Raw genomic sequence first — 12,458 nt, forward strand, 5'->3', positions numbered from 1 at the left:
GAAATAAATACAAAGGACCCAGCACCAAATTTTGCTTTCTTCAACATTCAAATATGCATATGCTCATCATGAGGAAAATCTTTGTGAAAAGGTACCGAACAAAAATTGTCAACTCCAAACCATTGTAAAGAGCTGTAACTACAAATTATCTTCATGATGTGTAAATGAATGTTCTTACCAACACATGATGATCCGAGCAAGTTTCTGCACAGTCATGCATGCCAAGAAAAAGCTACATCGAGTTAGGCCAAACAGTTCATTCTGGGATTGCTAGTACCGGAAAGAGATGTCGGTGAATGACAAGAGAAAATCAAAGCTCGAGGCCAATCTTACTTCTCAAACCAGGCCATGATGACAGGAGGTAAAACAAGGATGGGCATTGGCAGCACAATGCGTGTCAGAGATGTATCCAGCAAAGCCTGTTGGTATAGTGCGACACATAAGATGCCATTTTAGTATAATTAAAGAAAAACAACAGAATTATTTACGACCCCTTGCCCTTGTATGCCCTATACATGTCCCTTCACTATATTTGTACTCTTATCTTTACCAAATGTTCTTTTCATTTTCTTTCCCTTTCCTTACAAATCACTATATACTCCTACTTCCCTTCGATTTAAACTTTTCTTTCTTGTCCAATTTATATCACCGACAATTTGCTTATGTATGTAATATGTAGAATGCCCACCAAAACAACCAAATCTAGCCAAATGCCCTTAAGATCCATTGCAAAATAATTAAGCTTTTATGTACTTTTGGAAACTTTAAGAAGAAGAACCGACAAGGATTCAAGGTACTTTAAAACACTGAATGGAGTTTTACTTGCGCCTTGGACAGAGAGCAATTACATCAGTAGAATCTACATTATAAAACAGTGTCTGTCTGTCTGTCCAATCCCCAAACTACTCCCTCAGTTTTAGGGCTAGCCCCACCAAACCTCCTGTGGAACGTTTTGGGTTCCCAGCGGATGTTGTAGGAGGTTTCAAAAATTCCTCAATAAAATTATGATTTTGAAATTAACTCGACACGAACCTGCTGTGAATCCGGAAGTGGACAGATGACAGCAATGAGCTGGTTTGATAATATCTCAATAAAATCGGCATTTAAAAAAGTATTTTGTTAAAGTATCAATTTATGATTGGAATGACAATTGGAATTGAGTGAATACAATTACGATTTTGAATTCTTAATTGTATTCACCCAACCGTATGGAACTACTTCACATCCGGATTTAAATATATGTTTATGTTATGAATGTTGGCAAAAGTTTATTTTTTATATTAATGCTATTTAATTTGTGATTGGAGTTATGCTGTTTGGAAGAAAATAGAGATATTGAGTTCAAGTGCCCCCCCCCCCCTTCACATGCCTCCCCCCCAAAGCCCTCTCCCTCCCACAGATCTCTCGATGTCTCCATGTCTCTCGGTCCCTGCTCTCAAATGTTGAGCCTCGATCTTGTATACAAAAAAAAAAAAAGAAAAAAAAAAGTGAATGACGAAATGCCGTGAGGGTTTCTACTTTCTCAGCGTGACATTCACCGATCACCATATGCAGATTCGCCATTGACTGGGTATGGAACCATTCAAACGGGTACATTTTTCGTGGAAGTCCTTCATGAACCGGTTTTCCATGCTTGGTGTTCGACTACAGGTGGCACAGGAATGTGGAATTTATTGGTTCCATGGTTTCCCATTCGTCGTTTTCGACCGAAGTCTTTCACGAACCTGCTGTCTATGTCTGATGCTCGACTGAAGGTGCTACAGGAATATGGAATTTATTGGTTTCATGCTTTAGAATTCACCATTTCTGCATTGTCTGTTTGCTTATGGCCTCCCACCCATGCGAATCATGGGTACTTCGCTAATATATATATAGATATATACATATATATATATATATATATATATATATATCTGTGTATATATATATATATATATATATATATATATATATATATATATATATATATATATATATATATATATATATCTGTGTATGTATAGATAGATATATATATATATGTATATATATATATATATATATATATATATATATATATATATATATATATATATATATATATATATATAGTCACGTGAAAAAGTAAGTACACCCCATGTAAACTTTTGACCTTTTCAACATATTTCAACATACAGCTATTTGATCTTCATTTCAACAATATTGACAGATAAAGGTGATATAATATGACAAATATCATGATACATTTACATTTTGTAGTCCAATGTATAATTTAAATAAACATGAATGCAAATTTTGCATGTGGAAAAAGTAAGTACACCCCTACATTTATCACTACTTCAAATACCTAAAATTAGAATCAGGTGCACCAGCTCAGGTGCAAATGATTAGAACATCGTTAGAGAAGATCTTGGAGGAACCTGTCTTATTTAAACCTCAGACATTGAGTTTGGTTTGCTCTTTGTTGTTGAAGTGTGCGGCGTCACCATGCCTAGATCAAAAGAGCTCTCTGAGGCCTTCAGAAATAAGGTTATAGATGCCTACGAGTCTGGGAAGGGATTTAAAAAGATCTCCAAACAATTTGAAATCAATCATTCGACTGTCCAGAAGATCATCTACAAGTGGAGAAGATTCCAAACAACTGCCAACTTGTTGACGCCAGGCCGCCCCAGCAAGTTCAGCCCGATAGCAGACCGCAAGATGCTGAAAGAAGTCTCGAAGAACGCCAGAATGTCATCACGGGACTTACAGGTAGCTCTTGCCACTGTTGATGTCAAAGTGCACGAGTCTACCATCAGAAAGAGGCTGCACAAATTTGATCTACATGGGAGGTGTGCCAGGAGGAAACCTTTGCTGTCCAGAAAGAACATCAGGGCAAGACTAAAGTTTGCCAATGAACACCGAGGCAAAGACCAGCACTTCTGGAACAATGTGCTCTGGACAGATGAGTCACAGGTAGAGCTATTTGGCCACAGTACCAGAAGACATGTTTGGCGAAAACCAACGACAGCATTTGACCACAAGAACCTGACACCAACTGTAAAGCATGGTGGTGGAAATATTATGGTTTGGGGCAGCTTTGCTGCATCAGGGCCTGGGCAGCTCACCATCATAGAATCCACTATGAATTCTTCATTGTACCAGAGGGTGCTTGAGGATAATGTGAGGCCATCTGTCGCAAAGTTGAAGCTCAACCGAAGGTGGACCTTGCAACATGACAATGACCCTAAACATACCAGTAAATCCACCAAGGAATGGCTGAAAAGAAAGAAATGGAGGGTTCTGGAATGGCCAAGTCAAAGCCCAGATCTAAATCCCATCGAGATGTTGTTTGGGGATTTGAAACGAGTTGTGCATGCAAGAAACCCCTCAAACATCGCACAGCTGAAAGAATTCTGCATGGAGGAGTGGGCAAAAATTTCTCCCAGTCGATGTCAGAGACTGGTAGACAGTTATAAGAAACACCTACTTGAGGTCGTTTCTGCCAAAGGGTGCAATACCACCTATTGGAGCCAAGGGTGTACTTACTTTTTCCACATGCGAAATTTGCATTTATGTTTATTTAAATTATACAATGGACTACAAAATGTAAATGTTTCATGATATTTGTTATATTATATCACCTTTATCTATCAATATTGTTGAAATGAAGATCAAATAGCTGTATGTTGAAATATGTTGAAAAAGTCAAAACTTTACATGGGGTGTACTTACTTTTTCATGTGAATGTATATATATATATATATCTATATATATATATCTATATATATATATATATATATATATTGTTGCGGATGTGGCATTTGGCCTCCATATCCGCTTGTAAATATTCCCCTATTTCCCCAATACTCCCCGACTATCCCCAATCCCCCATTCCCTAGTCCCATTGCCTGTAAATAACACTCTGTAGAATCGACCTTCCCCTTTTTCCCCCATTAAATGTCGTGCCCAGGTCCACCGCATCTCACGTAGACAACTTTCGGACATCTTGCTAGTTATTCTTAGTCTATGTCAGTTAAGGACTCGTTTCCATTAATTCTGACTCTTCGTTGCACCAGAATGTGATTGTATGGCACCAGTAGTGAGTTTAGGACCTCCCCATACCTCCTCCCATCTTCCCCATGAAACAACAACTACAACAACGGCGTGCGGGGAGTGTGCGTCCTCACACCGGCTTGGTTAGCCGCCATTGACCATGCGCTCCGACGGGGTTACCACGAAGGGGCTCACTGTCAGCTCCTCGTCAAGGGCGGAGCCCGGTAACCCCCCCCCGCACCCAATAAGAAGGGCGGACTGATTCCATCTGGGGCGGAGCTAACGAGCCGAGGGCGTGTCACTCCCCGCCGGATATGCGCAGCCACTTACCGGACGTGAGGTCAGATGCGCCCCCAGCTTGGAAAGACAAGTCGCGACCTCCGAGCGCTGAGCGACCTCCCCGCATCTCTGGACCGGACCGGGTCGATTCTGTCCTTGAGCCAAGAGTGCACCTTGAGCCATCGACTACCCGCCTTCCTTGCCATCAATCCCCGTGTGAGTCAGTCTTGTCCCGTTTATCTGTCGTCTGTCGGGGCTAAGATAAGACCGTGTTTAAGTGCCCACCTTTCTATGCTGTCTCTCTTGTCTTTGTAATCTAACCTTCCGCAATATTATAACCTCCTCCGGAGGTCTTGAGAACCGTACCCCTGGTGTCGTGTCATTTTAACCCAGCCGTTGTGTCCTTTTCCTCAATTTTTTTAGCGTAGCGCGACTCGGCCAACGTTCGAGTATAATCGGGTAAACTGTGCAGACGCGGCCATACCAAACCGCTCGGTAAACTAACATCCACAACCGCGTCTGTAACATTTGGTGTCGAGGAGTGGAATTCGGACCTGGGACTAAATTTATTAGGCCCAAATTTTGGAACACCAATTGTACCATTAGGGTAACATTTTGGTGTTGGGAAGTAGAATTCGATCCGGAGCGCGTTTCCCGCGCTCGAAATTATAACGGCGAAATTTGATTTTGTTTTACGAAAATAAAAACCCGAATTTTGAAAGTCGCGCTATGGCAGACCAAGTCGGCTGGGTTCCGGTAGAGGAGAGTGAGGCAGGGTCGGTCCAGGACCAAATTGAGGGACGTGAGGAGAGCGAAGCAGCGAGGGTAGCAGACGCACAAAATGGCGCCTCGCTGGTCACGGCGACCGCGCCCGCGACCGTGGCAGCGCCCCTGGTGGATTCGAACCTTTTTATGTTGCAAATGAGGGCCCTTATGGAACGAATGGGAGACCAAATTGTGGGAATGAGGGCTGATAGTGAGCGGTTGGGAAACCAAATTGTGGGAATGAGGGCTGATAGTGAGCGATTAGAGGGCCAAATGGGGACAATGAGGGACGAAGCGAGGGGTACCGGTGAGGGGTTAGGCAACGGGATAAAAGAGGTAAAGAATGGGTTAACGGGGGTGGAAAACAGAATGGCTGCCCAGGAGAATCAGTTAGAGGGGGTGAAAAATGGGTTAGAGGGGTTAGAAAACAGAATGGAAGGCAAATTGAGGGACATGAGGGACCAAGCGGAAAGGGAAGTTAAACAAATGGGGCAGCAGATAGAGGGGGTCAGAATGGGGGTAGAAACCAAACTGGATGCTCACAGGGTGGAAATGGAGCAGATGAGGGTGGCATCTGGGCAGGAGATGCAAGTGATGGGAGAGGAGATCAGAAGAGGAGTGAGTGAGGAGGTCGGAGGAGTGCGCGAGGAGGTGAGGCACTGTAAGGAGCGCATGGAGAAGGAGGTGAGAAAGGGGACTGTAAAACTGCAAGGGGGTATAGAGGAGTTGACGCTGGGAGTAGAACAACTGACACTGGGACAAAAGGAGTTGGGGGACCAGGTAAAGAAGAACACAGCGGTAATAGAGGGTTTAAAATCGACACAGAAGGAGATGAAAAAGGACGTAGGGGTAATTAAAAAAGAGTGTCAGACGGTACATGAGGACCTGACGAGGAAAATGGACAAGGTAGTAGAGGTGATGGAGGTTAAAGAGCGGGAGGTGCGGGAGCACATAGAAAAAAATAAAGTGGAGTTAGAGGAAGAACTTAAAGGGGCGCACGAGGAGATGAAGGAGGTGAAGCAGAAATTAGAAGAAGTGGAAGAAGGGGTGAGCGAAATTAAGAAGCGACGGAGAGAGGATAAGAAAGAGATAAAGGAGGAAGTAAAAGAATTGGTCCAAAGTCTGTGTTCGGATCGTGATGATGTGCTCATTAACCGGATGAGGGATTCGCAGGTGATGGAGGAGAAGCGAAGAGGAAGAGGACCCGGTGTAAGTGGTGACCAATATGGTCGTGCGTATGATGCGCCAGGGGATTTAAGAAGCTTGGGGGTCGAGATGGACCCGGGTGTTCGTGAGAGGCCGTTGGTGAAGTGTGCGACAGGTCTGGTGTGCGAAAGAGGAGGTGTGCGAGAAAGTCCGACTCTGGGGTGTGTGAGGAAAAAGTGCGTGCCAAGGAGTGAGGGTGCTGGCGAGAATGAGTCGGTCGTAGCGCGTGTGCGAGGGAGCACATGGAAGCGCGGTGTGGTAAGTGTTACAGAGGGTGTGACGGGAGAGTGTGCGCAAGAGTGTGCGCGAGAAAGGTGTGTGACGGACGGGTGCATGGGGAAAGAGTGCGCTGTCAAAGGCAATGAAGAATGCACACCTGTGGTGAGTGTTACAGAGGGTGTAACGGGAGAGTGTGCGCGAGAAAGGTGTGTGACGGACAGGTGCATGAGGAAAGAGTGCGCTGTCAAGAGTAAGGGTGAGTGTGCTGTCAAGAATGGAGGTGAGAGTAGTGAGAGTGACAAGGAGAGTGAGTTGGTTGTGACAGGTGAGCGAGGATGTACACCTGGGATGGAAGGATGCACACCTGGAATGGTAGAGCGTGAGTGGGAATGCACGCTGGAGTTGGTGGTGAGGCACGTGGTTAGGTGTGCGAATGAGAGCACACCTGTGATTGTCACAGAGGAGGTGACAGAGGAGGGGGCGCGAAGAGGTGTGTTGGTGAGGTGTGCGACCAACGAATGTGTGCCAAAGTGTTCGGTGGTCAGGTGTGTGACCAAGGCTGTGAGTGGAATGGGTGTACCTGGGTGTGTAAGGAAAGGTACGAGGAGCATGGAAACGGCTGGATGTGTGAGCAAGGAACGGGCTGCGGGGTGTAAGCGTCCAGGTGAAGCATCGACGGTAACCGGTTTAGAGGTTAGAGCGACTTTTAGCCGAATCGGGCCCTCGGTGCGTGCTGGGCCTCGCTTTGAACGGCCGCGTCCGTGCTCCACTGGGCGGAGCGGGCAGCCCGATAGAAAGGGTCGTCATGGCGACCACTTTTTGTTGAGGCAGTCCGGCAGGTCGAGATTGGGACGTTGGATGGCTCCACGCCGAGATGGTGCGTGGGATCTCGGCCCGGGTAAGCCCCCGTCCCTGCACCGAGTGCCGGACGCATCCAGCCGCTGGCACAGAACAACCCGCATTCATGGCTTGGCTTTACGAAGCCGGGCTTTGGACAGGAATTGGCGCACCGAGAGGCAGTAGTGAGTAGACTGTGTGATGAGGATAGTGTTTTGGCCCCGAAATTAGAGAAAAACAAAATTTGATGATTGGCAAAGGATTGGCAGTAATGATTGGCAGATGATGAGTAGTGATTGGCAAATTTTTGATTTGTTGAAATTTGATATGCAAAATTGGTAGTGAGCGATGGGCCCGGTGGGTAAGGGTGGCATCCCTGCCACCCTTCCCATATAGTGGGGCAAATGCGCAATAGTTTATGGGGTGTATGGCAGTGAAAACTAGCCCGGGTGGGTTAGGTTATATTGTTAGGGATCTAGCGAAGAGGACATTAGGTGACGTTAAGGTTAGTTAGTGACTGATACCTGTAGTGGGGACGCAGGTAGATTAGTATGGATGATAATGACGTGGGAGCGCAATAGTTTAAAGGGACGACTGGGAAGCGCAAGTTTCAGAGGGGAGTAGTTAGATGAGATGATGCTGTGTGGCAACTGGACAGGTGTGTGGAGCAGTGGATGAGTAGTGAGTGTTGTCGATCAGCGCGAATGCGCTCGGGGAGAGAAGGGTGCAGGCAGCACCAAGAATGAGAGCACAGGTGTGCAAGTACAGGTGTGTGGAGAGAGTTGGAGTAAGTGGTACGGAGTGGTGTGCATGGTGCGAAGGTGTGAATGGGGGAAGAGTGGACCCCCATCACGGATACCCGGGGCGGGTAGTGTAAGTGTTAGGTAGAGGGTATAGGTAAATTGTGGTTGGATATTGGCATTTGTGGTGCGGTTGCAGAATGGTATTGTGGCTGGGTGCATTAGTGTTGTGGAAATGGCTGGGCGTGTAGCCTGTTAGTGTGTGTAGTTGGTTGGGCACTCCACCACTGTGAGGATGTCGGCCAGGTGAGGCCGCAGGTGGGCTCTGGGAGCCGGTAGTTGTGGATGGGGCCCGAGGATCCGGAGGACGGACCCGGGTAGCCCAGTGCCAGAGAGGGCACCGAGTGGGGAGAGCGCCAGAGGGCCTTCCCCAGGTAGTTAGGTTAGGGTGAGGAGCAGGTAAGCTCGGAGGCAACTGCAGTGGTGGAGGTGTGCAGGTGGGTAGACCCGCTGGGAGAGGTACACGCCACAGCCCAGAAATTGTGCGAGGGCACCGGGAGATGAATCGGGGGAGTGAGACCCCAAATTGAAAAGCACCACAGTTTGGGCAATGGGAATTGGTTTTTTAGAACCCATAGTGTAAGAGGGCCAATGGTTTGGCCGGAGAAAGACCCCGGGTAATGTAAAGTTGTTAAAGTCATTTAGGAAATAGTTAGGATTGATGAACCTGTCGCACCATACGCAGCCACTTACCTGTGGTGATAATGATGACTCCACACCTGTGTTTTCTTTGTTCTGTGTGCAGGAAAGGAGAATTGCTGTTGGATTTGTGAGACGCATCACGACGTGGATGGGACATTGGGGTGATTCCATCTCTCCCTCCCTAGGAGGGACTGATGATGAATTGGTGATAGCAAATTATGATGTTGAGTTGGAGATGTCAAATTGTGATGAGAGTTGGAAATAGCAAATTTGATTGGTTAGGAGGGAGAGAAGACGAATTTGGTTTATGGGAGGAACGGGGAAGACAGTAGGGACGTTTGATGATTGGTAAAGTAGATGTTTATGGGTAGTGTTGTGTTTTGTGGATGCAGTAAGGGGTAAGGGAGGGGCCATGTAGGTTACCTGGTGGGGGGGGGGGGCGTACGGTAGGAACGTACCTGTCTCACCTGGTTCCCATGTGCCCCCAGTGTGCATCATCTTATATTGCGTGCACTTTTGCGCCCTTACCACCTTACTCACTTGTTTTCTTCTTTTGTCTCCCACCTCCGAGGATCTGGCTTTGGGGCAGAGAGAGAGGAGAGAGAGGGGCTGGCTCCGCAGTTGTGGGCCTGCACTTTCGCTGCTTGCTGCCTGGATCGATACACCATATGGACCGCAATGTTTGTGGCCGCCCACCATGGACCGCAGTTCTTTTGCGGCCAAGCACCACCGATTGATGGACCTCTGGGTCAACGTGGCACCTATGCCAAACAGGTGAACCACTAATAGTTGGCCCCCTGATGGCCACAATAAAGAAATGGACGCGGTTGGCGCCTTTCTTTATTTTTAACGAAGCCAGAAGGCCAAGTGCACCACACGAAGGCAAGACCAGCGGCAGAACATCGGCCGGCTGCGACACCACCGGTGATTTATAAACACTTTATTGGTGCACCGGATGGTGCTGATTGTACATGATGGGGTGGTGCTTTTGGTGCTTGGAAGGGGTGCTCTGCACATTATTAAAGGCCGTAAGGCCACAGAGCACTCGTGGGTTGGTGTATCGATGCTGGCATGCGTGCTCTCTCTCTATGCATAACATCTGCATGTGTTCCTCCAAAAACAGGTCCTGGATCGTAGTGTAAATATCAGCGTAGTCTTATGTAAATAATGCTCCCTACCGGCTGTATGTTTAGTTTGCGAATTCTTTCCGTGATTCGGTTATCCTGTGGGTGTGTTTCTGTGAGGAGAAGGGTGCAACGTCGCAGGGGGACATATTTACTCATTTGTGAATATCTGTAAAACTGTCGCACTCAGGGTAGAGTTAATAGTAGAGGGAACTACATCTGAGTGCCACACTAAAATAGGTAAAAATTTATCGGGTCGGGACGCCCCGAGGGTAGAGAAGGGTGCAATGTTGCGGATGTGGCATTTGGCCTCCATATCCGCTTGTAAATATTCCCCTATTTCCCCAATACTCCCCGACTATCCCCAATCCCCCATTCCCTAGTCCCATTGCCTGTAAATAACACTCTGTAGAACCGACCTTCCCCTTTTTCCCCCATTAAATGTCGTGCCCAGGTCCACCGCATCTCACGTAGACAACTTTCGGACATCTTGCTAGTTATTCTTAGTCTATGTCAGTTAAGGACTCGTTTCCATTAATTCTGACTCTTCGTTGCACCAGAATGTGATTGTATGGCACCAGTAGTGAGTTTAGGACCTCCCCATACCTCCTCCCAACTTCCCCATGAAACAACAACTACAACAACGGCGTGCGGGGAGTGTGCGTCCTCACACCGGCTTGGTTAGCCGCCATTGACCATGCGCTCCGACGGGGTTACCACGAAGGGGCTCACTGTCAGCTCCTCGTCAAGGGCGGAGCCCGGTAACCCCCCCGCACCCAATAAGAAGGGCGGACTGATTCCATCTGGGGCGGAGCTAACGAGCCGAGGGCGTGTCACTCCCCGCCGGATATGCGCAGCCACTTACCGGACGTGAGGTCAGATGCGCCCCCAGCTTGGAAAGACAAGTCGCGACCTCCGAGCGCTGAGCGACCTCCCCGCATCTCTGGACCGGACCGGGTCGATTCTGTCCTTGAGCCAAGAGTGCACCTTGAGCCATCGACTACCCGCCTTCCTTGCCATCAATCCCCGTGTGAGTCAGTCTTGTCCCGTTTATCTGTCGTCTGTCGGGGCTAAGATAAGACCGTGTTTAAGTGCCCACCTTTCTATGCTGTCTCTCTTGTCTTTGTAATCTAACCTTCCGCAATATTATAACCTCCTCCGGAGGTCTTGAGAACCGTACCCCTGGTGTCGTGTCATTTTAACCCAGCCGTTGTGTCCTTTTCCTCAATTGATTTAGCGTAGCGCGACTCGGCCAACGTTCGAGTATAATCGGGTAAACTGTGCAGACGCGGCCATACCAAACCGCTCGGTAAACTAACATCCACAACCGCGTCTGTAACAATATATATATATACTGAAACACAAAAGAAACTTAACACCTTTGAAACCTTTAAATATCAACAATAACACTGCGTGTAGTAAATGTGTGAACTTATTTGTGGACAATAGTGTCCTCACTGTCAGACAAAACGGTCATGGATGGTCAATTGAACCTTCAATGGTCACTTCATAGCACAGCTGTTGAACAGCCATTTTGACTGTCAGTGATTAGCCAAAGGGTATGGGATGATTTTATTGAGCTACACGTGATGTCTTGATATTGGCTTTAAAAAGGCCAGTGCAAAATGGGCATTTTGACCGAAAAATTTGACCATTTTGACCAACTTCAAAAAGACCGAAAACACAAAAGAAACTTACCACCTTTGAAACCTTTAAATATCAACAATAACACTGCGTGTAGTAAATGTGTGAACTTATTTGTGGACAATAGTGTCCTCACTGTCAGACAAAACGGTCATGGATGGTCAATTGAACCTTCAATGGTCACTTCATAGCACAGCTGTTGAACAGCCGTTTTGACTGTCAGTGATTAGCCAAAGGGTATGGGATGATTTTAATGAGCTACACGTGATGTCTTGATATTGGCTTTAAAAAGGCCAGTGCAAAATGGGCATTTTGACCGAAAAATTTGACCATTTTGACCAACTTCAAAAAGACCGAAAACACAAAAGAAACTTACCACCTTTGAAACCTTTAAATATCAACAATAACACTGCGTGTAGTAAATGTGTAAACTTATTTGTGGACAATAGTGTCCTGACTGTCAGACAAAACGGTCACGGATGGTCACTTGAACCTTCAATGGTCACTTCATAGCACAGCTTTTGAACAGCCGTTTTGACTGTCAGTGATTAGCCAAGGGGTACGGGATGATTTTAATGAGCTGCACGTGATGTCTTGATATTGGCTTTAAAAAGGCCAGTGCAAAATGGGCATTTTGACCAAAAAATTTGACCATTTTGACCAACTTCAAAAAGACCGAAAACGCAAAAGAAACTTATCACTTGTTTGAAATGTAATAAAATTGTAACAGTTCAAAATAAAACAAACCAACAATTGCTTATTGAAACATTGGCATTTTATTGATGACATGTCAAGTTTTTGACCAAGATACACCATCTCATCAGTTTGTTCTACAGTACAGAACAGCACAGGGTGCAATGTCAGTCCCCTTTCAATAGCGTGTGTGGCCACCATTGTTTTGGATACAGGCAGTGCATCATCGGCGTAT

At 46.6% G+C, this 12,458-nt stretch overlaps 1 protein-coding gene across 3 annotated transcripts in view; it reads right to left on the reverse strand.

Annotated features, from left to right (window-relative positions):
- SFXN5 (sideroflexin 5) overlaps positions 1-12,458 on the reverse strand; it is a 548,869-nt gene that overhangs the window by 176,691 nt on the left and 359,720 nt on the right. For all 3 annotated transcript variants that reach the window (XR_013622453.1, XM_068106421.2, XM_068106422.2), the window contains one exon: positions 334-419. Coding sequence is in view for 2 of the 3 variants with exons in the window: in XM_068106421.2 (XP_067962522.2) it covers positions 334-419 (86 nt within the window). In the remaining variant the exon portion in view is untranslated. The remainder of the gene's footprint in view (positions 1-333; positions 420-12,458) is intronic.

This window comes from Myxine glutinosa, chromosome 2, assembly GCF_964187855.1.
Source record: "Myxine glutinosa chromosome 2, kmMyxGlut1.1, whole genome shotgun sequence".
In the NCBI taxonomy this organism is placed as follows: Eukaryota; Metazoa; Chordata; class Myxini; order Myxiniformes; family Myxinidae; genus Myxine; species Myxine glutinosa.